This window comes from Schistocerca cancellata, chromosome 8, assembly GCF_023864275.1.
Source record: "Schistocerca cancellata isolate TAMUIC-IGC-003103 chromosome 8, iqSchCanc2.1, whole genome shotgun sequence".
Taxonomy (NCBI): Eukaryota; Metazoa; Arthropoda; class Insecta; order Orthoptera; family Acrididae; genus Schistocerca; species Schistocerca cancellata.
In genome coordinates, this window is record NC_064633.1 from 35,643,599 (window position 1) to 35,671,211 (window position 27,613).

The window sequence follows — 27,613 nt, forward strand, 5'->3', positions numbered from 1 at the left end:
TTGTGATAGCGCACATTATCAATGACATAGTGGCTCCCATCAGATGACGACAGAGCTGCCGTTTACGTGGCGGGAAACCCAAGTTTGAGCCATATTCAACAGATCACAATCTATCGGAGACAGAAGAAGAAGAGGATGTTACAATGATAACAACTGTGTGCCACCACATGAGACATCCTTCTGGGTTCTCTGGTGAAGATGGCCAAGATCCAAACAAGTGGATGAAGGTATATGAGCATATATTTATTTATTTATTTAACCTGATCAGATTAGGGCCATCAGGCCCTCTGTTACATCAGACCAGTGTTCCACACATGCAGCATTTCACACATCAGAGTTACATCATGACCATAGTTTAAATGAGAAAATTAGCTTATTCTAGTGACAATATGAATAAAGAGTAGTGACTAAGACCTAATAAAGTAAATGCGGCAGTATTTTTACAACAGGTTCTATACATACAGATTATGATAAAAGCAATAATAATAACAGTAAAAAAATCAAATAATAATGATAAACATGACTAAGACCTAATAAAGTAAATGCTGGCAGTATTTTTACAACAGGTGCTATACATACAGATTATGATAAAAGCAATAATAATAACAGTAACAAAATCAAATATTAATGACAAACATGAGAAGGATTGGCAATAGTAATTAAGGTTTATGCAGATGTACATAATATCTTGGTGTGTAAAGTAGATGTTTACTAGTATAGTGAGTTTTGGGGAAGGGAGATTTAAGGAGGGGGAAAGAGGGAAGTAATGAGGTGAAGTGCATTCATGTACAGAGGAAGGCATTACTGTTGCTTAAGTAGATACGTCATTAACTGTTTTTTGAAGCCGGACATGTTTTTAAGTTCTCTAACATAACGAGGGAGGTTATTCCAGAGTTGGGTTCCCACTACTGTAAAGGACTTGGAGAAGGTGACTGAGCGATGCAGTGGAACAGAGAGGATTTTATTATAATGGGAATGTGTTTTTCTGTCATGTTGTTCCGACATGAGAGTTAGGGACGAGGAGAGATATGAGGGACAGTGTACATTTATAAGGCAGTAGATGAGACAGAGTTTATGGAAATCTCTGCGTTTGTCTGCACGCAGCCAGGACAATTTTGCATATGCTGGTGAAATGTGATCAAAAAGTTGAACGTCACAGATATATCGGACGCAGGCATTCTAGACGTTGGGAATTTTCCTGAGAGAGGCCTTGTAGGATAATATCGCTGTAGTCAATGATTGGGAGTATAAGCGTTTGTACTAATTTCTTTTTCAGATCGAAAGGGATGATTTTTTTTATATTTTTGTAGGACATGAAGGGATGCTGATGCTTTTTTGCACACTGCAGTTACGTGCTCTGTCCAATTTAGATTTTCATCTATTATTACTCCCAAACTTTTTGCTGAGGGAGAGAAGTTAATATTTGTTCCATTTAGGATAAGAGGTGGTACGGATTCCCGATGTTTTGGGCTAATGAGCTTAGAGTGACCAACAAGTACCGCTCAGGTTTTAGATGGGTTTAGTTTTAGACCTATGTCCTGTGCCCATTTTGACAGTGCATCGAGGTCAGTATCAAAATTTTCAATAGCTTTCTTGAGATTGCTTGGTTTCGCACTTAGATACAACTGAAGGTCATCAGCATACATATGGTATTTGCAATAGGTCAGAACCGATGACACATCGTTGACATACAGAGAGAAGAGTATAGGACCTAATACTGAGCCTTGGGGAATGCCTGACACTACCTGCTGCCATTGTGATTTTATATTCCCAGACAGGACGCGTTGCTGACGAGATGTCATGTATGAACGAAACCATTGCACTGCACTTGGTGAGAAATTTAGACCGCTAAGTTTGGCCAGTAAGATGTCGAAGTCGACAGAATCAAATGCTTTGCTGAAATCTAAGAAGCAAATGATAGTCGCTTCTTGTCTGTCCATGGCAAGTTTCAGGTCATCTGTCACCTTTATCAGAGTGGATGTTGTGCTTCGATGTTTACGGAAACCTGATTGGTATTCGTCTTGTAGGTTGTTAGTAGTTAGGTAGTTGGTGAGCTGGTCATGAACTATATATTCTAAGGCCTTTGATAGTGCAGGAAGAAGGCAGATGGGGCGGTAGTCGGAGGATGCTGTGGCGATGTCCTTTTTAGGCAGTGGCTTAATTTGTCCCAGTTTCCAGGCCTCAGGGAAAACACTTGTGATTAATGAATCGTTGAAAATGTCTGTTATAAATGGCAGTAGTTGGTCAATAATAAGTTTTACCATCTGGATAGTGATACCATCATTCCCAGTAGATGCTGATCTAATCCGCATTATGGCTTTCTTGACAGTACTGCAAGTGACGTGCTGTAGATAGAATTTTTCTTTGCTACAGTCGTTCATCCCCATGAAGTAATCAATGATTTTCTGTTTTTTTTTTTTTTTTTTTTTGTGGTTCAATTTTGGTTGTAGGTAATGTGAAGAGGGTTTACTTCTTCAGCTGGGACTATGTGATTTTCTGCAACTTTTACTTTGCCTAAACCGAGACTATGGAGATTTTTCCACAGGATAGCTGGTCTACATCTATTGTCAGCTAATGTACGGGCATGTCTGAGCTTAGCATTTCTCACCGCTTGACTGACTTTGTTTCGTTTCTGCTTGTATACAGCATGATTTTCAGGTGTAGGGTGTATCTTGTATGCTCGATGTGCAGCATCTCTGTGATTCATGAGCTGTTTTAGTTCATCAGTCAGCCAAGGTGCAGGTTGCCTTTTTACATTTCTGGTCTTTATTGGAGCATATTTGTCATATAGTTGAGTAATTTTGTTAGTGAAATCCTGGAGTTTGTCATTTATGTCTATGAGGGGAGTAGAGGTCATCCCCCAAACTATTTCTTGTGTCTCAGTTTCGAGTTCAGGCAAATTTATGCGTTTGAGGTCTCGGTATGTAGACAGTTTTTGTTTCTTTCTAGGACATTCTAGTGAATACATCATGAAAATGATGTCATGGGCAGACATGCCAGGCGCAGATATTTGAGAGGTGCGGATTATTCTGTTCGGAGATATCGTTGCAAATATATCTATGAAAGTGTGACTGGTAGTCGTGTGATGAGTAGGTGCCAGCTGAAGTAGCGTCATATTTGAGGAAGAAAGCATCCTCTTAAATTTCCCAGTGGATGGACTATTGCACAGAAAATTAATGTTAGTGTCACCTGCTATAATTACATGTTCATATGACAATTCGAGTCTAGAGAGGGCAGTTTCGAAGCAGGCAGACCCACCTACTTTAGAGGGTTTGTAAAGGACACATATTAAGCACTTTCTGTTAAGTGATTTGATCTCTATGAACATATATTCCACTTGTTTATCTACATTGTTGTCGGATGTGTGCAGAACTGTAGGTGACAAATCAGAGTGTATGTAAGCCCCTACTCCGCATCTGTCGTGCCTGAGAAAGATATAGCCATCTAGGTTTACGGAAGTTGTAGGAATACTTGGTTTGAGCCAAGTCTCTGACAAAAGTATTACGTGTATATCAGCAGTTTGAAATATTTATTTGAACTCGTCGAAGTGAGCTGGCAGAGACTGAACATTTGCATGTGCAATATGCAGCTTAGTGCATTCGGGTGTTGATTGCCCGAGGAGGCTGCCGACCGATGTTTGTGGGTCGTGGTTGGTGGTGACAAGAGGGTCTGGCATGAGGAATGCGGAAGGCGTGTGAAGGAGGGGGGTGAGGGAGTGTCCTCCCAGTTCTCTGCAGTGAAAGCGTCAGGAGGGGGAGGGGGTAGGTCCCTAGGGAGGCAACGGGATCTGCGGCCAAGGTCAGCGAGGTCTGCAACGGTTCTGGAAGTAGCCGCGGGCTGGCAGGGGAAGGAATTTCGCTAAACACAACGGGAGTAACCTGCAAGTTACGACAGAGTGTGATATTAATTTCACTTATGAGGATTACAACTAAAGTATGATGGTGGGTTGCCAATTAAGCATGGAAGTGAGACTACCTTATGTAATAATTAACAAAATTACATGAGAAAAACAATTAAAGATGAAAATAGTTATGTGGAGAAACGAAAAGTTGATAATACAAATAATAAGAAAAATTACACAATAAAAAAAAATTAGAGATAAAAAAAATAGTTATGTAGAGAAATGAACAATTTGATAATACATTAGTTAAGATATGGCTGACAGTGTAAACAATATAAACATACAGGTTTAGTGGCAGCAAGATTAGACATGATTTAGCTTATAAAGCACAGGCTTTTGAGTTCATTAACACTGCAAATCGTTTTCTTTCCGTTTTCGGTCTTAACCATTATCCTGCCGTCATTTGTCCATACTTTCTGTAGCCCAAATTTCGAAATCGCGCTCTTCAAAATTTTTAGTCTTTCAGTTCTTTCCGTTTTCGGTCTTAACCATTATCCTGCCGTCATTTGTCCATACGTTCTGTAGCCCAAATTTCGAATTCGTGCTCTTCAAAATTTTTAGTCTTTCAGAGGTCAGATCCTCGCGTACTGTCAGACCCGACTTCATGAGATTCTTCTTTGCTCTGAAGATTTCAGATCTTTTACTATACGACATAAATTTCACTATTATAGGTCTTGGTTTTGTAGAACCTGGCGACTTACGACCCACTCTATGACTTCTGTCAATGTCACTCAGAGTCACCTGCACGCCTAGCTTTTCTTGGACAAGGTTTATCATAAGTTCATCTGTGTTCTCTCTGCTGCTCTCTGGAATGCTGAACAGTCTGAGATTATTGCATCTCTGATATTGTTCGAGCTCGTCTGTCTTCTCAATCAATTTCTGTTCGAGCAGTTGTGCTTTCTCCTCACTCGCTTTTAACAATATGTCCAGTGCACGGATCTTGCTGGCATTTGCCTCCAGAGTTTTCTGTATTTTGTCCGTCACTGCTGCAGTGACAGCATCAGTGATGGTTTGAACAATGAGCCCGAGCATCTCCTTAGCCTGCAGCGTAGCACTCATCTCAGCCTTCACGAGTGCAGCGATGTCAACGATGCCGGACGGAGCGGCCGCAACTCCCGGTGTGGAATCCCCCGCATGCGCTGTCGCCGGCCTGGCCGTTGGCTGCACTGCTCGTTGTTGGGAGATTTTCCATTTTAAGTGCGATTCCGTGTGATTGGTGCTCAGTATGTGATGTAAAATACGACACTCTGCAGTAGATATACGGCTTTAGTATATGTAGACTAGCCTAACTGCTTAAAACACCTCCAGATTTCACGTAAACTTGCGAGACAAGCTAATGCACGTCACACACTCGCCGCCACGTTGCACCGTTAAGTGCCAAATGGGATGACACCGTGTGTTTAGCTAGCATATTTTTCTACTTGGAGGGCACTGCCAAGCAATGGTATGAGAACAATGAGGAGAAGTTCACAAGCTGTGAAGTATTCCAGGCGGAACTACGCAAATATTTTGGCAACACACAATGACAGAAGTGCAAGGCTGAAGATAAATTAAAGTGCACGGCACAGCGTCCAGGAGAAACTACAGCATCCTACATTCAAAACATCTTGGAGCTGTGTAAAATAGTGGATCCTTGAATGAAGGAGGAAGATTAGGTTGCACATCTCATGAAAGGTGTTGCTGAGGACATGTATCAAGCCCTTCTCCTGAAGGAGGATTCGACAGCAGACAACATCATAAAATGGTGCCAGTATATTGAAACAATGCATTAAAAAATAATTACACGCAAGAAGTTTGAACAGCTTCCAAACATCATATTGATGTCTGTGATGGAGGAAGAAACTGATTTCACAAGTGTTCTTCATCAGATAGTGGGAGGAAGTTCAGAAGGCACTTGGATTGCATGGCGAGCAAAAAACCGAGACGCTTTGTGGTCACAAGGGAGGAAGTGGAACAGACATTGAACCCAGTCTCTCATCCTTTATTTCCCAAATGGTAAAAAAGTCGAGACCCAAGTGAAGTTACATTCCTACAATGCCGCATGGGGAACCTGCTTGGGCAGCAAGGAAGACTGACATCTGGAGGACCCAGGATAACCAATTAGTATGTTTCAATTGCAGACGACTGGGACATATAGTGCACTATTGTTGAGAAAGGCGGTGGATATTTGATGATGCCCATGCCAGAAGACAGCAGACCGATCTTAGCCGACGCCAACTCTGGGACGACGAAGATGAACAAGAAGAGGTGGGTGCACGACGACGTAGGTCACCATTGCCACAAGCTGTCCACTGGAGAGGACGCTCCCCAGCATGCCAAACAAGGTCTCCATCACTGTTTAGAAGCTCCAGCCAATCACCTAGCTGCCACAACCTGGAAAACTAAAGGGTGTGACCTTCCTTCGAGGTGAGGCCGCTGGAGTGAAAAATCATCAACCGTCAGTCACTACAAAAATGATAGGAAACTACATCAATATCCTCAAGGATGACCAAGCAGCCCGAGCTCTTGTGGACTCTGGAGCATCATATTCAGTCATTTTGGAGAAGTACTGCCCCCAGTTGCAGAAAGCCGTATTCGACGACAGTAAAACATCTCTGCTGAAGGTGGCTAATGGGAAATATGTAAAACCTACAGGAAAATGTGTCATTCATGTGGGTATAAGTGGCCATACACAGCCCTTAGAATTCATCGTCTTACAAGAGGGTAGTCATGATGTCATTCTTGGATGGGACTTTTTGAAAGCTTCTCAGGCAATTATAGATTGTGGTCGTTCGAAGATTATGCTAGACGAGATGAGAGACTGTGGACAGGAAGATGCGCATCTGAGTGTGTGGAGACTGTGTGGTGGATGACATGATCATTCCTACAGTCAGCACTAGAAAGGTAACTGTCATGTGTCATTCCATGCATCAACCCATGGATCCTGTAGTGGAATGTTAAAGAAGCACACCACTGAAGAATAACTTGGTCATCCCAGCCTCTGTCATCTCATTTAAGAACAGATTCAGTGAATTGTGCATAGTTAACAGTCGCCAAGAACCATAGATCCTTCCAAGATGCATGTGTGTAGCAAACACTGAGCTGTTTATTAACAGCTGAGCATCATAGAAACCTCCCATGCTGAGACTGTGGCCTAAATTAGCACTACCACTATGAGACCAGATCTTCTAGTTCAACTATCACCAGATCTCACCAAGGAACAACAGAAGAAGCTACTTGCCACTCTTCAGGAGTTCTCTGAATGCTTCAATCCACAGGTGAAGAACAAATTAGACAAATCGATGGTGAAGCACCGGATTAGTACTGGAGACCATCAACCAATAAGCCAGAGAGCATACCATGTGTCAGCAATGGAATGTCAAATAATCAGCGACGAGGTAGAGAAAATGATGAAGAATGACATCATTAAGCCTTCGCGGAGCCTATGGTCGTCACCAGTGGTTCTCATCAGGAAGAAGGGTGGCAGCTGGCACTTTTGTGTTGATTACAGGAAGCTTAATAAGATAACTAAATAGGACGTTTACCCTCTTCCACAAATTGACGATACACCAGATTGTCTGAAGGGGGCTAAGTTTTTCTCAACCATTGACATTTACTTGGGATACTGGAAAATTGAAGTAGATGAGGCTGATCATGAGAAAACTGCATTAATTACCCCTTAGGGCCTATATGAGTTTAAGGTAATGCTGTTTGGTTTGTGTAATGCACCAGCAACTTTTGAAAAGACTCCACCTGAAGTGGACAATGTGTATTGTTATTGAGATGACATTATAGTGTTCTCAGAGGCATTTCATAAACACATAAAAGACTGAGGGCCATTCTTAAGTGTCTGCAACAAGGAGGACTGAAACTTAATCCAAGAAAGTGTCTCTTTGGAGCAAAAGAAATCAAAATGCTGCGACACCTTGTGTCAAATGAAGGTGTGCGGCCAGACCCAGATAAGTTGAGATCTATAACGGAATTTCCTATTCATAAAAGTATTAGAGATGTGAGAAGCTTCCTTGGAGTATGTTCTTATTACTGTCATTTTATCAAAGACTTTTGTATCAAAGACAGACTTCTCCAAGAGTTGTTAAAAGCTGATGCTAAATTTATCTGGGGTGGTGCTCAACAAGATTCTTTCAATGTGCTGTGAACAGGTCTGATGACTGACCCTGTACTTGGTCTGTATGATGAAGAGCACCTACAGAACTACACACAGGTACCAGTGGGTATGGGATCAGTGCTGTTCTGGTGCAAATTTCAGATGGAAATGAGAAGGTGATAGCCTATGCATCTAAGACACTTACAAAAGCTGAGAGAAAATAGTCATCTACAGAAAGAGAATGTCTTGCTGTGATCTGGGCCATGTGCATATTTCAACAGTATCTCTATGGAAGGCCATTCACAGTTGTTACAGACCATCATTCACTTTGTTGGTTGACAGGTCTTAAGGATCCAACAGGATAACTCACCAGGTGGGCACTATGTCTTCAAGAGTATACCATAGTGTATAAAAGTGGAAGAAAACACCAAGATGCCGACTGTCTCTCAAGAAACCCTGTGCAACACCATTAAGACTTTGATGAAGATAGTGACTGTCTCGCTGCACTCCAGGATCTCCCTGCTGAGCAGAAGAAGGACACCAAGATATCTCACATTATGCTTGCCTTAAATCAGTCAGAGGATGTGAAAGGACAATTTAAGGTAGTTAAGGGATTACTTTGCAAGAAAAACTTTGATCCGTTTGGAAAGAGGTGGCTACCAGTGATTCCTAAACACATGCGCTTAGATGTTCTACAGAAATTCCATGACACACCTGAGGCCAGACATTTAGGATTTATTAAGACATATCATAGGATCCACAAGAGAGTTTTCTGGCCAGGTTTATTTAGGAGTGTCCGTCACTATGTGTCACACTGTCGAGAGTGCCAGAGGAGAAAGGCAGTTCCTCAGAAACCACCTGGCCAACTCATACCAATTCCATCAGCCAAAACACCTTTCCAGCATGTTGGGATTGACCTCCTCACACTATTTCCAATGTCTGCTAGTGGCAATAGATGGATTATTGTTTGCACTGATTATCTGACATGCTATGCCATTACAAAAGCTGTGAAAACAGCCAAAGCATTCAAGGTAGCCAAAATCATCATAGAAGACATTGTATTAAAACATGGTGCCCCAAGGTTGTTACTTATGGATCGAGGGAAATTTTTCAATCAAATCTTGTGACAGAGATAAACCGTCGGTACAACATTACTCATCATGATGACTGCCTACCATCTGCAAACTAACGGGCTTACTGAACACTTTAATAAGACCTTGGCCGACATACTACCAATGTTCGTCAGTGTTAAGTGGAGCAACTGGGATGAGGTGCTACCTTTCGTGCCATTTACCTACAACACTGCCGAACAAGACACCACAGGATTTATGCCATTTTTCCTGGTGCATGGGTGTGAGGTGATGATGACGACGACGATGATGGACACTGTGTTTCCGTTATAACCTGATGACATGGACAATGAGTACTTTGGCCAGGTGTTAACCAGAGCTGAGGAAGCTCCATAGTTAGCTTCACTCCACATGCTGCAGCCTCAAGATATTGATCATTGGAGGTATGATTCTAGCCATCGCCCTGTTTGCTACCAGCCTGATGACCTCGTCTGGATCTTCACTCCTGTTCGGAAGGTTGGTCTCTCTGACAAGCTCCACAGGCGCTACTTTGGACCTTATAAGGCTGTAAGACAGTTGTCTGATGTTTCTTATGAAGTTGAAGATTTCGACCCCAACACAAGATGATGAAAGATCAGAGATACAGTCAATGTCCTTCGAATGAAGCCCTATAAGGATCCTGCAACCCAGGGTAAATTCAAAGCTCCAGTGACAGGCAACAAGCAGAAAGGTGATGAAGAGCATAGTGGCAAGGGAAGTTCTAAGAAGATCACTGCCAGGGCAAACATCAGTTATCAGGAGTCAGAATATGCAGGACCGATGACTTGTTCCCGAATGAGGAGGACGTAACACCAAGATGCTGTTCTCTTAAGGAGGGAGCAATGTCACAGAAGAAGCTGAGTAGCACAGCCACTGTAGTGTAGTGGTTATTATACTAGACTGTTGCATGGAGAGTCATGAGTTCACTACTCACCTGAGCTGTAAAATTTTAATTTCTATATTCGGTTTCACTACATTCTAGAAGTATCCACAAACATCAAGAATCAGTGTACTGGAATATTCTGTAACTCTATATATATTGTACGTGTTCTGGCCAGAGGCAGTTTGCTCTGTGCTCTTGTATGTACAAGTGCTGAATAAACCTTCTTTAAATGAAGTTAGTGTTCATCATTCATTTAATTACACCTTCTTCTACATGACAGTATAGTTCTTAAAAAAATCATTCATTACTTGCATTCCAGCAACAGCAGGCATCCCTTGAGGAAAAGTAAACGGTGGCTTTTTGTCTCCTAGTTCTATTCTGGTTAGCAATTTCTTAACTTTGTGTGATTCTGATTATTCAAACTATGCAGTAAGATGTGTTTTTAAGTCGTACATGGGAAAGCTGATAATGGTTTGGTCATGAAACCTGAAATCAGCTCAGACACTTTACTATTGAGCAATCCCAAAATGTAATGCTACTTTCTCATCTCATTGCTAATATTTGCAACAATAAATTGGGACTCCACTTGCAAAAACCATAGCTTTACATTTTTTCACCAGAAATATTGTATTTTCACTGCCACACACAATATTTCAATACTGGTGTTATTCGATGATAGGTTTGCCATAAAAAAAGCTGATTTAAACTGCCAAAGTAAAATTTAAATAATGACTGGTGTGATTCTTGTGTACTGACTACCATGCCAGGCTCACCAGTTGTTAGTTCTAGTAAAAATAATTATTTATTTACAACACACAAGGGAAATTATCATGAATTCAAATGTATTATGTCTTTTATAGTATCATATGTAACGGAAATTATGAACAGATAAACAAAACACTAATTACACCAATGAGTATCAATAGTTATTATGGAGTTTACATTTCACTGTGTCCTTTACACCCACAACATTTTTCCAGTACTGTGCAGAAATAGTGACAATCACTGCATATCTAGAAGTGAGTAGCATGTAGGTTGTTTTACAACATTACATATGAAAACAATGCTGACATTTGTATAAAAAGAAAAATTCACGTGAGAAAAAAGCAAACACAAGTACTGTCCATTATGTGCCTTCGAAAGCCAATAGAATACACATAAAATACATGGCACGATTGTAGCTTTTGGAATTATTAGAACATGGGAACAGGGGGAGGCAGACCTTTATCTGTCCCTATCCTCACAACCTGGGGCCTGCGTGACCTGTCTTCCATTTTAATCTTCCCCAAGTTATACCTCCCTCCTCCCTGAGAAAGGAATTAATAGTTCTGAAAGCTAAGGTACTGACATGTGTTTTATATGGGTGTGTACCTGCTCAGCTAATATTGTGCTTCCTGCAGACAGTTGCTAGTAATTCTATCTCATAATTTTACAATGTTGACATGCCTCACACTAATTAGCATTCCTAATGATTATGTAGGAGTTTTTACATAGGTTTGTTTTGGAAAGTGAATTTGTGCTTAAGGGATTTAGTTAAAAATTGTTTATGAGGGGATTGCTAAATTTTATTTTTTGACAAAATAATTTGTAATTGAGATTATTTAGCAACAGATGAATTTTGTAATTTAAATATAGCTTTAAAGCATAAGTACTCTCTGAAATGATATTTACTTATGAGAAAAAAATGAGAATTATTTATGAACAATTAGTTTATTTACAAAAGATAATTAAAGTATCTACACAATATTAAGCTTACATGATTTGTAAGGACACTTTATTAAGTGTTGATTAATGAAGACTACATGATATATGAAAAAGTTTACTGCTACAGGAATAAAGGCTAAGTCAGTTCATAGCCACTACACAGTAGAAATGTCTTATTAGCAGCTCTTTCTACAAATGATCCAGAATTAAAGGATTGCAGGAGAGGTAGCAGAGCTCATCATGAAAAGATCTCAAGTTCTGTGGCATAAAGATAACCATTCTAAGCTAGCAAAAGGACATAAACAGTACTTATTTAATATAACCAAGAAAGTAGCTTTTATGTCCTTCAAAAGCACGATCTTGGCTATTAACTTCATTATGTCAAAATTTGTTTATGTAAGCCAAACAATTCATTGTAGTTGATGATGGTGGATAAAATCTTCTCGGTTTTCAAGCCGCATCAATTCCAATAACATTCTCAAGCTTTCAATGTTCATCAGGAGTAAAATTACTGACTGCCACAACTGACACTATTTCGCATTTATATACCTATGATTATGGCCACTGGTACCAATCAGAGATGGCTGACACGATCCGTGCATGGAAGGTGAGCTGGGCAGCTCATAGCAGCTCCAGCCCACCACATGATTGAGTGATGTCAGGTCCCCCAAGAGGCCAGCGCCATGTTTGAAACTGCTGCTCGCACCCCCCTACAAGTGTTAGGCATCCACTGTAGCTTCCTTTCGACATCCAGAGCTTGCCACCATGTCCCACTCAGTCTGTAGCCCTGTAATCTGATGCAATTGTTGCTGTTTCTTCTAATCTCAGCTGCCTCTTTTGTAACTGAGTCCCAGTGTGTTAACACATGAGCCAAGACTCTTGTGTTATCAAACTGTATTTTGTGTCCATTTTCGAGGCAATGTTCAGCTATGGTCGACTTGTCGAGCTCCCTTTGCTTATTATGTCTCTTGTGCTCAGTACAATGCTCCGCAACTGTGCAAATTGTCTGGTCTATATAGATGCTGCCACAATGGCGAGGGACACCATACACACTGGGCACATGTAGAGCTATGTCGTCTTAAACAGGGTGCAACATATCTCGTATCTTGGGGCAGGCTGGAACACTGGTCTCAATCCATGTCTTTGCAGTAGACATCCTAACTTGGTGCTTGTTGCCCCACAGCATGGCAGGAAAGCCACTGGTTTGGCTTCTTCTGCCAATTCACAAGGCATCCTTCTTCAGTGACACCTGAAAGCATTTGCAAATTCTCTTTTGCTGTAGCCATTCTCCCTGAACATGTGCCTCAAGTGCTGAAATTCAGACTGCAGGTGGTCATCGTCAGAAATAAATTTGGCTCTGTGTATTAATGTGTTTAGGACTGCTTTCTTACGTACATAGTGGAGAAAACTACCGGCATTCAAATATCACTCAGTGTGCATCGGTATCCTGTACAGTGAATGACCAAGCCAGTCTCCTGCCTTCCACTCCACTAAAACATATAAGAACAGTAGCTTGCCATCCTTCTCTATCTCGAAGGTAAATTTAATGGTGAGATGGACACTGTTCATGTTATCCATGAACTTCTAAAGTATATTTTCACCATGAGGCCATATCAGGAAGGTGTCATCAACATACCTAGGGTAGCAAGACAGGCGCAACACCACAGTGTTCAGAGCCTATTCCTCAAAGGGCTCCATGAAGAAATTCGTGACTGCAGTAGACAGTGGTGAGCCCATTACTGTGCCATCTGTCATTTCATAATATTTGTCACGGTACAAGAAGCACATTGTTGTTAGAACAAGATGGAACAACTTGAAGATTCCAGGTGAAAACTGTTGGCCCAAAAGATCCAGCGTGTCTTGTACTGGCATCCTTGTAAAAAGTGATACCACATCCAGACTAACCATTACATCGTTTCGACATATTTCCCAGTTTTGGTGCCGGCCGCGGTGGTCTAGCGGTTCTGGCGCTGCAGTCCGGAACCGCGGGACTGCTACGGTCACAGGTTCGATTCCTGCCTCGGGCATGGGTGTGTGTGATGTCCTTAGGTTAGTTAGGTTTAAGTAGTTCTAAGTTCTAGGGGACTTATGACCTAAGATGTTGAGTCCCATAGTGCTCAGAGCCATTTGAACCATTTGACCCCAGTTTTGGTGCTATGAGCAGCCCAGCTCGCCTTCTGTGCACATGTCATTTCAGCCCTCTCCAATTGGTGCCAGTCGCCATAATCATAGGTATATAAATGGGAAATAGTGCCAGTCCTGGCATTCAGTAGTTTTACTCCTGACAGCGATGGAGGAGCTAGCTGCTGAAAGCTCGTGAATGTTATTTGAATAGATGCAGATTGAAAACCAAGAAGATTTTATCTAGTCATGCCACCGTGAAAGACTCTGAGGACACAGTTGGTGATGCTGTTTATAACATCTTTTTCACTTTTATAATGTACAACTTGATTTATACCACATTCCTGAAAGTGCTCTTCCATGATGCAATTTACAGAAGATTAAAATGAGTACTAATAGTTGTGACCCTCATACCAGCTCCACTACATAGTCTTACAATCAAAACAACCAACTGATATATTTGGAGTTGTGAATTTGTCCTGGAGAATGTGTTTTTTTTTTTTTTCTTCTTGTCAAATTTCACCATATTTTCCATTAATTTCTAAGTTGTTTTCTCTCTCTGTACAATGCCACATATCTTTAAGCCATGCATTTGTTACGCTATTTTCTCACTACTTCATGTTTATTGACTTTATCTTATAATTTGCCTCCTCTATTTCTTGAATTCTACACTCCTGGAAATGGAAAAAAGAACACATTGACACCGGTGTGTCAGACCCACCATACTTGCTCCGGACACTGCGAGAGGGCTGTACAAGCAATGATCACACGCACGGCACAGCGGACACACCAGGAACCGCGGTGTTGGCCGTCGAATGGCGCTAGCTGTGCAGCATTTGTGCACCGCCGCCGTCAGTGTCAGCCAGTTTGCCATGGCATACAGAGCTCCATCGCAGTCTTTAACACTGGTAGCATGCCGCGACAGCGTGGACGTGAACCGTATGTGCAGTTGACGGACTTTGAGCGAGTGCGTATAGTGGGCATGCGGGAGGCCGGGTGGACATACCGCCGAATTGCTCAACACGTGGGGCGTGAGGTCTCCACAGTACATCGATGTTGTCGCCAGTGGTCGGCGGAAGGTGCACGTACCCGTCGACCTGGGACCGGACCGCAGCAACGCACGGATGCACGCCAAGACTGTAGGATCCTACGCAGTGCCGTAGGGGACCGCACCGCCACTTCCCAGCAAATTAGGGACACTGTTGCTCCTGGGGTATCGGCGAGGACCATTCGCAACCGTCTCCATGGAGCTGGGCTACGGTCCCGCACACCGTTAGGCCGTCTTCCGCTCACGCCCCAACATCGTGCAGCCCGCCTCCAGTGGTGTCGCGACAGGCGTGAATGGAGGGACGAATGGAGACGTGTCGTCTTCAGCGATGAGAGTCGCTTCTGCCTTGGTGCCAATGATGGTCGTATGCATGTTTGGCGCCGTGCAGGTGAGCGCCACAATCAGGACTGCATACGACCGAGGCACACAGGGCCAACACCCGGCATCATGGTGTGGGGAGCGATCTCCTACACTGGCCGTACACCACTGGTGATCGTCGAGGGGACACTGAATAGTGCACGGTACATCCAAACCGTCATCGAACCCATCGTTCTACCATTCCTAGACCGGCAAGGGAACTTGCTGTTCCAACAGGACAATGCACGTCCGCATGTATCCCGTGCCACCCAACGTGCTCTAGAAGGTGTAAGTCAACTACCCTGGCCAGCAAGATCTCCGGATCTGTCCCCCATTGAGCATGTTTGGGACTGGATGAAGCGTCGTCTCACGCGATCTGCACGTCCAGCACGGACGCTGGTCCAACTGAGGCGCCAGGTGGAAATGGCATGGCAAGCCATTCCACAGGACTACATCCAGCATCTCTACGATCGTCTCCATGGGAGAATAGCAGCCTGCATTGCTGCGAAAGGTGGATATACACTGTACTAGTGCCGACATTGTGCATGCTCTGTTGCCTGTGTCTATGTACCTGTGGTTCTGTCAGTGTGATCATGTGATGTATCTGACCCCAGGAATGTGTCAATAAAGTTTCCCCTTCCTGGGACAATGAATTCATGGTGTTCTTATTTCAATTTCCAGGAGTGTACATTTGCTTTTCTTTACAGTTTGATCATCAGTTATTTGCATCTTTCCTTTTTCATTTTGACCATTCTGTTACTGTATTACATTTTTTCCTCCTCTTACTTCACACTTCTTAATTGTTATCTCTCATCTACATCTACATCTACATCTACATCTACATCTACATGGATACTCTGCAAATCACATTTTAGTGCCTGGCAGAGGGTTCATTGAACCATCTTCACAATTCTCTATCATTTCAATATCGTATAGTGTGCGGAAAGAATGAACACTTATATCTTTCTGTACGAGCTCTGATTTCTCTTATTTTATCATGGTGATCATTTCTCCGTATGTAGGCTAGCATCAACAAAACATTTTCGCATTCGGAGGAGAAAGTTGGTGATTGGAATTTTGTGAGAAGATTCCTCTACAACAAAAAATGCCTGTGTTTTAATGATGTCCATCCCAAAACCTCTATCATTTCAGAGACACTCTTTCCCCTATTTCATGATAATACAAAATGTGTTGCCCTTCTTTGAACTTTTTTGATGTACTCTGTCAATCTTATCTGGTAAGGATCCCACACTGTGCAGCAGTGGACAAGCATAGTGTATGCAGTCTCCTTAGTAGTTCTGTTACATTTCCTAAGTGTCCTGCCAATAAAATGCAGTCTTTGGTTAGCCTTCCCCATGACATTTTCTATATGCTCCTTCCAACTTAAGTTGGAAGGAACACACAGAAAATTTCTGTCATCTTCAGTATTGACACTTCCTGAAATAATAAAACTGTATGCTGCAGTTAGATTTAAATATAATTACAATATCACACAGTGACAACCTTACTACCTGAGCCATCCTTGTATGTACCTCACAACTTAATCTGGCAGCAATCTCTTCCCCTGAAGCTCTGCAGTATAATTAGTCCATATATACGAGGGCTGGAACTTTAATCGTGGCAACTATTTATTTACAGCTCGTACAAAATAGATACATGTTTCAAAGTTTTACTGACTTTCAAAGTAGTCATAGCATTGTGTATAACCCATTGCCAGTGATATGTAAGTGATAGGATACTCTTAGCAGTGCCAGTTGTGTTGACAGTTCGAACAGCACGGTCTATTGCCCGAAGAATTTTTAGCAGTTCTGAAGTGAATGCCATGAAGTGTTTCCTTCAGTTTAGAAATCAAGTTGAACTCTCAAGGGCTTAAGTCAAGGGGGTGTAGTAGGTGGTATAGCATTTAGCTGCCCCATCAGTGAAACAAATCAGTAACAGCTTGCACTGTACATACTTGAGCAATGTCCTGCAAAATGATGGTCAGTTCCTGCAGAAAGTGTCATCACTTTTGTATCTAAGGTGGTCGTAGGTTGTGTTCCAAAAATGAACAGCATAGAGACAGAAGTGATAACACTTTCTGCAGGAGCTGAATATCAGTTTGCAGAGAGCACATACAGTACAAGCTGTTACTGATTTGTTTGACTGATGGGGCTGCTAAATGCTATATCACTGACTTCACTCCCCTGACTTAAACCCTCATGAGTTCAACTCAATTTCTAAACAGAAGGAAACACTTCACGGCATTCACTTCAGAACTGCTACAAATTCATCATGCAGTAGACCACGCTGCTCAAACTGTCAACACATCTGGCACTGCTAAGAGTATCCACATCGCTGGCATTGAGTTATACACAATGCTAGTGACTACTTTGAAGGTCAGTAAAATTTTGAAACACATATCTACTTTGTATGAGCTGTAAATAAATAGTTACCACTATTAAAGTTCAAATCCTCATATTTTCTGAGCAATATGGATGGTACACATCACATGCCAGTATGTTTTAGTTGACAAATTTTATTTGTCCTGTCAGAAGTCTTAGCAAAACATTTCTGACTAAGGGAATTATTTATCTATTTAATCTGATATGTAGGGCCATCAAGCCCTCTCTTACACTGGAGCAGGATTTCTCACTTACAGTGCCTTTTTTACATCATAGTTACCTAAAAAATAACAGTTGTAATATGAGAAATAGTACTGAAATGATTTGAGTGTCTGAAGTGCCAGTGTGAGTATGTAATACTGACTAGGGCTAACGAAGTTAACAGTGGCAGTACCAGTGCTACGGCAGCTATTACCACCGATAGTAATAACAGTAATAATAAAATAATGACAATAATAATAATAATAATAATAATAATAATAATAATGATAGTAGCTGATACAAGAATAATTTATAGGTGTACAAAATAGATGCTTTCTGATATAGTGAGTTCTGGGGTAAAGAAAATTTAAGGTTACTGCATTGGCTCAAAATACTGGGAAATGAGGAAGATTAGGTTGGAAAGAACGATGTACAAGAGTAATGAGTATGTACAGGTAAACGGTAATCCTTATTGCTGCTTTAGCAGATGTGTCATTAGGTGTTTTCTGAAGCTGAAGATGTTATTCAGTTCTCTAATATAATGTGAGAAGTTGTACAAGAGTTGGGTTCCTGCTAATGAGAAAGTCTTCAAGAAATTGGCTAAACAATGAAGTGGGGCAGAAAGGATTTTGCTCTGATGGGAGCAGTGTTTCTGCCATGTTGTTCAGATAAGAGCATTAAGGATGAGGGTAGATATGGGAGACAGTGTTCATTGATAAGACAGTAAAGACAGAGGGTATCGAAATCTCTGCATTTGTCTACCAGAAGAGCTATGAATATAATGATGAAATGTGGTCAAAGGGTCGAACATCAGAAATATAATGAATACAGGCATTACCAACCAGCTCCAGGTGCCATGAGTTTTCCTGAGAACAGCCTTCCAGGATAACATCACTGTAACTAATAATTAGGAATAGAAGTGTTTGTACAATGTCCTTTTCAGGTCAAGAGGGAAGACCTTTTTATATTTTCATAGGGTATAGAGAGATGCTGACCCCTTCTTGCCCATTGCAGCTACATGCTCAGTTCAATATAGATTTTCAGCTGTTATTACTCACAGACTCTTTGTTGAAGGAGAGAAGACGATATTTGTCCCATTTAGGGTTAAAGATAGTAGGGATTCACAATATTTTGGGCTAATGAGCCTAGAATGACCAACCAGTACTGCATGGGTTTTGGATGGGCTGAGCTTTAATCCTATACCCTGTGCCAATTTTGATAGTGCACATAGGTCAGTATTGAGATTCTTGGTAGGTGTCTAAACGGTTTATTGGTTTTGCACTTATATACAACTGGAAGTCATCAGTGTACATATAGTAGTATCTGCAGTAGGACAAAACTGACAGCACATCATTTATGTACAATGGAAAGAGAATAAGACCTAATATCAAATTGTGGGAGACCCATGATACCATCTGCCTCCACTGTGACTTTATGGTGCCAGATATGATGCACTGCTGGTGAGACATCAGGTATGAGTGAAACCATTGCACTGCAGTTGGTGAGAAATTTGGGATTCTAAGTTTGGCAAGTAAAATGTCCTAGTCGACAATGTCAAAGGCTTTGCTGAAGTCTGAGGAACACATAATAATCACCTTCTGTGCACCCATAGTGAGCTTCAGGTGATCTGTCACCTTTATTAAGGCAGATATGCTGTGATGTTTGTGGAAGCCTGATTTTTATTCATCTAGGAGATTGTTTGTAGTTAGGCAGTTGGTTAGCTGGTCATGGACTACATATTTCAAAGCCCTGGACAGTGCAGGAAGACTGCCAATAGGTAGGTAGTCAGAGGGTGCTATGGCAACAACCTTTTTAGGTAATGGCTTAACTAGTCCCAGTTCCCAGGCCCAAGAAAAGCACTTGTTTTTAATGAGCATTTAAGACATCTATTATTGTGGTCAGAAGTTGGTCAATCACATGCTTCATCATTAGGACTGTGATGCCATCATGTCCAGTAGATTTGATCTGATACGCATGATGGCTTTTATGAAGTTGTTGCAAGTAACATGCTTCAGATAGAATTTTTTGTGGATATGGTCCTATACCTCCATGAAGAAATCAAAGAATCTCTGTTTCATTTGTGTTCAGTTGTGGTTTAGGTAATGTAAAATATCAGTTCAGTTCATCAGCTGGACCAATAGGATCAGCTGCAGCTTTTGCTTTGCTTTACCGAGACCACACAGATTTTTCTAGAGGACAGCTGACATTAAAGTATGGGCACGTCTGAGTTTTGTGTTTCTCACAGCTTAACTGACTCTGCTCCATTTATACTTGTAAGTAATAGGATTTTCTGGAGTGGGGTGTAGCTTATACTCCATGTCTGATATGCAGCGTCTCTGAGGTTCATTAGCCATTTTAGTTATTCATTTGTAGTCTGGTCCCTTCAACCCCCACAAACCAACCAATGGAGTTATTCAGTTAGCCAAGATGCATGTTTCTGTCTTACTTTTCTGGTGCTAAGGGGGACATAATTGTCATATAGCTGAGTAAGTGAGTAAGTTTATTAGTAAACCCTTGAAGTTTATGGCTTATGTCAGAGAATGGAGCAGAGAACAAACCCCACACTACCTGTTGTGCCTCAGTTGCAAGTTCAGATAAATTAAAGCATTTGAAGTCTCAATAGGTAGTGAGCAGCAGTATCTTTCTAGCACTTTCTAGTGAGTACATCATGAAAATTAAGTCATGGGTGAACATGACAGGTGCAGGTATTTCAGAGATACAAACAATTCTGCCTGGGGATTTCATCACAAATATATCTATGACAGTGTGACTATTGTTCATATGATGGGTAACAGCAAGCTGAAGTAGTGACATGTTCGAAGAAGAAAGCATCAACTTAAATTTCACCCTGGATGGACTACTGTGCAGAAAATTTATTTATGGCAGTGCCACCAACTGTAATAATATATTTGTATGTTGAATCAAGTCTTGAAAGAGCAGTTTCAAAGCAGGTAACCCAAATTACTATAGGAGGGCTGCAGAGAACACATATCAGGCACTTGCAGTTAAGGGATTCAATCTCTCGGAACAAATATTCCACTTGTTTATCCTCATTATCATTGGATGTATGTAGTACAGTAGATGATAAATCAGAGCATATGCGTGCCCCTTCTCCACTCCTTTGTCAGTCACATTTGTTGTGTCTTAGAAAGATACAGCTGTCTAGATTTACTGAACTTGTGGGAATACTTGATTGGAGCCAGGTCTCTGAAAGAAGTACGAAGGTGGTTTGAAAAGTTCTCGGACTCACCAAGAGAGGTCAGCGCTAGTGCACTGAGTTGTTCATGTGAAATTCATTGGACTGTTGCCTGTTTACATATGCCATGTCAGTGCTCATGGAAAAGAGCTGTGGTGGTGATGTGGCTGTGTTGTTCCTGCATAGTGATTTGCGAAGATGGAAAAAATCGAGCTTCGGGCAGTGATTAAGTACTTCGTAAAGAAAGGTATGAAAGCAAAGAACATTCATGCTGATTTCCAGAATACACTGGGGGACTTTCCTCCTTCATATTCAACTGTTGTCAAGTGGGCAAATGAATTTAAATTTGGTCGGGAGGGCTTAGATGATGATCTGCACATTGGTTGGCCAAGATGTGTCACTACTCCATAAATCATTGCAAAAGTGCACAAAATGGTCATGGAGGATTGCCAATTGAAAGTGCATGAAATTGCTCATGCTTGCCAGATGTTGTCTGAAAAGGTATAACACATTTTAACTGAAGAATTAGAAATGAAAAAATTATCTGCAAGATGGATGCTGGGACTCTTGCAGCTGGATCAAAAACGCATGAGAATGGACATATTGGAACAATGTTTGGCCTGTTTTAGGAGAAACGAACAAGATGTTTTGCGCCGGTTTGTGACAACAGATGAAAATTGGGTGCACTACTATACCCCAGGACAAAACAACAGTCAAAACAGTGGAAACATGCTGATTCTCCACCACTTTGTAGATTATCTCCCCACTGTGAAAATAATTACTGGAGAACACAGTGCTAACCTCCTGGACAAATTGCAACAAAAGATACTTGAAAAAAATCCAGGTTTAGCAAGGAAGAAATTCATCTTCCATCAAGACAATGTGTGCCCACACACATGTGCTGTCACCATGGCAAAATTACAGGAACTAAGGTATGAATTGTTGCCACACCTGCCTTATTCACCTGATATGGTTCCATCATACTTCCATCTCTTTCCAAAACTGAAAAATTTTCTTGGTGGTCGAAGATTCACTTCAAATGAAGAATTGATAGTCAGAATTGACAACTATTTTGCAGGCCTGGAGGAAACTCATTTTCGAGATGGGATCAAGGCACTGGAACATTGTTGGACCAAGTGCATTAATCTACAAGGAGACTATATTTCAAAAATAAAAAAAAAGTTTCAGTGTGTAAATACTTTTTTTCTATTCCATTCTGAGAACTTTTCAAACCACCCTTGTATTACATGAATGTCCGTTTCTTGAAATGTATGATGGAACTTGTTGAGATGAGCTGGCAAGACTGGACATTTGTGCATGCAGTGTGAAGCTTAGTACATTCAGGTACAAAGCTGGAGAAGATTCCACTGGTTGGAGACAGTGACTCGGGGCCATAAAGATGGGGAACAATGTGTTATGGAATCCTCTGATGTAGAAGAGCTAAAGGAGCAGGGTTCCTGGATGTGAAAAGTGGCAGGTAACTGCAGGAGTAAGGAGATATTGTCGCTGAGGCCAGCTGGTGTTATTTTGGTTGCTGAACAGCCAACTGGAAACAAGAGAAGAAACTCACTGAACAGAATTAGAGTAACCTATGTGGAACAGTATTGAAAGCTAGATAAATGGAACAAAAACACAGTGTGTCATTAATAGTTCCAATTATGAGCAAGAACAGTAATACTATAATAAATTCCTAAATGAAAATGGAAATAAGACAGTACATTAATTGTCTGAATCAGGGCCCTGTGGGAATAGTAAAATAGTAGTGAAAGAATACACTATATTGATATTGGAAGTATGAGAATTGAATGAAAAATCTTTAATTAGTATTAAAAGTAAACCTAAACAAACAAAATTATAATATCAGGAACCTGTTTTAAGAAAAGATTACAAAATCTGATTGTTTCTTTACAAAATAAAGACACAAAGATAAACACATGAACTAGTGGTAGCAAGAGTTGAGATGTTTTAGCTTCTAAAGCACAGGCATTTGAGTTCATCTGCATTGTACACTGACCTTTTCCCATTTTCAGTCTTCACCATTATCCTGCCATCTTTTGTTCACAACACATTTTGTAGCCCAAGTTTTGATCACACTGTTCAGAACCTTTAGTCTTTCAGGTGAGATCCTTGCATATTGTCAAACCTGACTTTGTGAGTTTCTTCTTCACTCTGAAGATTTCAGATCTTTCACTGTAAGACACAAACTTCACTATTACGTGTCTGGGTTTTGAAGGTCCCGGCATCTTACAACCCACTCTGTGACTTCTGTCTATGTCACTCAGTGTCACCTGCAGGCCTAGCTTCTCTTGGGTAAGATAGATCACTTGTTCATTGGTGTCCTCTCTGTTGTTGAGATTATTGCATCTCTGATATTGTTCAAGTTTGCCCAAGTTCTCAATCATTCAAGCAATCATGCCCTATCCTCTGTTTCTTTTAAAGTTGTTTAGAGCATGGATCTCACTCACCATTCATCTCCAGAGTCTCCTGTATCTAGATCATCACTGCTGCAGTGACAACATCAGTGGTGGTCTGCACATTGAGTCCAAGTGCATCTTGTGACTGGTATGCACCACTCACCTCAGCTTTCATGAGCATGGCAATGTCAGGGATGCCGGGTTATGTCGCTGCAGCTCCTGGTGTCGGCTCGACTCCAGACTGGCCATTGGTGATGCTGCTGCACATTGCTAGACAATTATCTATTTTATGTGCAGTTCCAAGTCACAGATTTTCAAAAGCAAATGCTAATGTGTCGCTAGACACTCTCCATACAATTCTTGTAATATATATAACAGCCTAGTTGCTTAATAATACCTCCAAAATTCAGATGATCTTGCAAGCCAAACTAACGCACATCACTTATTCACTGCCATCTTACATATTTACTCCTGGCCATATGGATAATTTAAGAAGTGATGTCAGAACATAAGTTATGCTAAATTAATAGTGCTAATTTTTTAAAAAAGATTTTACCTCACAGTCATACGAATCCCAAGCTGTTCCTCTGGCCATAAGCTATGATCTGCAGAACTACTCCAATCAATACTTGGTATAGAGTTTCCATAGTATTCAGACAAATTTCCTACAATTCTGTGGACAACAGTACCCTGTAAAAATGTTGCACATGATGGATATTAGCGAAAAGAATATATTTTTCATAGGCATGAAACTAAGGTCTTGACCATATCACTTCGCACACACCCAAAATAATAGTGTATTATGATCAGGTTTTTAACACACAAATTGTTTACAAAAGTTGACAGATTACTTGAGATATTGTACTAAGGACAAGGATCAACAGTTATTCACATAAAATGTTATTCAGTTTATAAGGATTATGGTAAAAAACATTGCCTTAATTTATCTCAGAAAACATTTAGTTGATTAATTTTCCACAAGGAAATTTTCACTTTTCATGTCTATACTTCAACAAACCTATATTAGATCGTCTTAAGTCAATTATCTCATATACAGAAACACAGAGTTTCCACTTTACAGACACAAAGTTAATTTTTGAAATATACTTATATGAAAATCTGTCTGTAAATGAATTCCCTACTGAGTGGGATGTGTATTCAACTAAGTCTTTGTGTCATATTAAAGTTGAATGCTCAAGTGTGATTTGAATTCAATTAATTTTTTTCTTTTTTATGAGTAATTTTTTTTTCAAGAATTAACTTAAATCATCAGTTTGTTACAGAGAAAAATCTTACATAGCTTAGCTGGGAAAACTTATGCACAAAAGAGAGATTTCAGTCCCGAATAAACTACTGATTTTATATTCCCTAATCATAAATGAGACATGATGGAAAGAAAGCCATGCTGAAAACACAAAGACCTTCTAAAATGAATAATTCATTTTGCTCCCAGTTTACATCACAAATGATAATCCTGAGATAGAGAAACCATCACATTAGCACTGCAATGGGTAAACAATCATAACATCAGAAATACCAATTAGAAGTTCAATTAGTTATTAAAGATGAAGGTTGTTGAGAGTTTCAGGGGAGCATTAGGCAATAGTTGACTAAAACAGGGGAAAGGAATATAGTAGATGATGAATGGGTTGCTTGTAGAGATGAAATGGTGAAGGCAGTATAGGATAAACAGGTAAAATGACAAACTGAGGTGGCGCAGTGGTAAGAACATTGGACTCGCACTTGGGAGGACGATGGTTCAAATCCTTGTCAAGCCATCCTGATTTAGGTTTTCCATGATTTATCTAAATCGCTTCAGGCAAATACTGGGATGCTCCCTGTGAAAGGGCACAGCCGACTTCCATCCATAATCTAGTGGGACTGATGACCTTGTTGTTTGGTCCCCCCCCCCCCCCCCCTCTCCCACCAAATCAACCAATCAATCATATATGACAAAGCCTAGCAGAAATCTTTGTATAACATAAGAGATATTGAATTATTGAATTTAATTGATGAAAGGAGAAAATATAAAAATGCAGCACATACAGCTTGCAAAATGGAATACAAACATCTAAAAATTGAGATTGACAGGAAGAGCAAATTGGATGAGCAGGAATGGCTAGAGGGCAAATGTTAGGATTTAGAAGTAAGGATTATTTAGGGTGTCTATACAAGGGAAATGAAGACAATATTATAGAAATGGAAGAGAAAATAGATGAAGATGATGTGCAAGATATGATACAGTGAAAAGAATGTGACAGAGCACTGAAACACCTAATTCGAAAGAAGGCCCCGTGAGTAGATGACATTCCATCAGAACTACTGATAGCCTTGGGAGAGCCAGTCATGACTAAACTCTTCCACCTGGTGTGCAAGATCCATGACACAGGTGAAATACCATCAGGTGTCAAGAAGAATGTAATAATTCCAATTCCAAAGAAAGCAGGTACTGAAATGTGTGAAAATTACCGAACTATCAGTTTAATAAGTCACTGTTGCAAAATACTGACACAAATTCTTTACAAAAGAATGGAGACTGGTAGAAACTGACCTTGGGGAAGATTAGTTTGGGTTCCAGAGAAACATAGGAAGACATGAGGCAGTACTGACCCAATGACTTATCTTAGAAGAGAGGTTGAGGATAGGCAAACATGCATTTATAGCACTTGTAGAGATAGTTTCTGACAATGTTGACTGGAATACTCTCTTTCAAATTCTGAAGGTATCATGGATAAAATGCAGGGAGCAAAAGGTTATTACAACTTGTGCAGAAACCAGACAGCAGTTATAAGAGTCAAGGGGCATGAAAAGTAAGCTGTGGTTGAGAAGGGTGTTAGACAGTGTTGTATCATATCCCCACTGCTATTAAATCTATACACGAGCAAGGAAACCAAAGAAAAATTTGGAGAAGGAATTATAGTTCAGGGAGAACAAACAGAAACTTCGAGATTTGCCGATGACACTGTAATTCTGCCAGAGAGAGCAAAGGACTTAGAAGAGCAGTTCAATGGAATAGACATTGTCTTGAAGAGAGGAAGTAAGATGAACATAAAAAAAGCAAAACAAGCATGATGGAATATCTATAAACTATAGAGTGCAGCAATGAGTAGTCCTTTCTCTCTCTCTCTCTCTCTCTCTCTCTCTCTCTCTCTCTCTCTCTCTCTCTCTTTTCTTTTTGCAAAATCCATTTTTTGCCTGGTGCTTAGCCATTATCAGTCCACTATTTTCTAATCTCGATTCATGCCAGTTCCTTGTTGCTCGGGAGTCAGTCACAGTTCTTTGAATACTACCACCGAATACAGTAGGGATGACTGATTGCTGTGCTCTATAATTTATAAATAATTTCAGTCACTGAGTGCACCAACTTTCCTAATGGAAGGCAACCTGATAATGGAATAGAGTTGAATTAAATCAGGTGATGCTGAGGGAATCAGATTAGGAAATGGGACACTTTTAGTAGTAGATGGGTTTTGCTATTTAGGCAGCAAAGTAACAGATGATGGCTGAAATAGAGGAGATATAGACTGCAGACTGGCAATGACAAGGAAAGTGTTTCTAAAGAAGGGAAATTTGTTAACATCAAATATAGACTTAAGTGTTACGAAGTGTTCTACATCTACATCTATTCTGGAAGCCACCATAGGTGCATGGCGGAGGGCAGCATGTACCACCACTGGTCATTTCCTTTCCTGTTCCAATCGCAAATAGAGCAAGGGAAAAATTACTATCTATGCGCCTCTGTATGAGCCCTAATTTGTTGTATCTTATCTTCGTGGTCCTTACACACAAGCTATATTGGCAACAGTAGAATCATTTCACAGTCAGCTACAAATGCCAATTCTTTACATTTTTCAATCGTGTTTCTTGCCAAGAACATCACCATCCAGGGATTACCATTTGAGTTCCCAAAGCATCTCCATAACACTTACATGTTGTTCAAGCCTGCCAATAACAAATCTAGCAGTCTGTTTCTGAACTGATTATATGTCATCTCTCAATTAATACTGTATCTGAACATTACAGGTTTGTTCTTCCTACTCATCTGCATTAACTTACATTTGCCCACATTTAGAGCTAGTTGCTATTCATCACATCAACTGGAAATTTTGTCTAAGTTGTCTTGTATCTCCCTACAGTCACTTAACTTCGACATCTTACTGTGCACCACAGCATCATCAGTGAACAGCCCAGATTGCTGCCCACTCTGACTGCCA

General features: G+C 40.7%; 1 protein-coding gene across 3 annotated transcripts in view; it reads right to left on the reverse strand.

Moving 5' to 3' along the window:
- LOC126095281 (protein broad-minded-like) overlaps nucleotides 1-27,613 on the reverse strand; it is a 263,464-nt gene that overhangs the window by 57,004 nt on the left and 178,847 nt on the right. For all 3 annotated transcript variants that reach the window (XM_049910039.1, XM_049910040.1, XM_049910041.1), the window contains one exon: nucleotides 23,956-24,089. In XM_049910039.1, coding sequence (XP_049765996.1) covers nucleotides 23,956-24,089 — 134 coding nt within the window. The remainder of the gene's footprint in view (nucleotides 1-23,955; nucleotides 24,090-27,613) is intronic.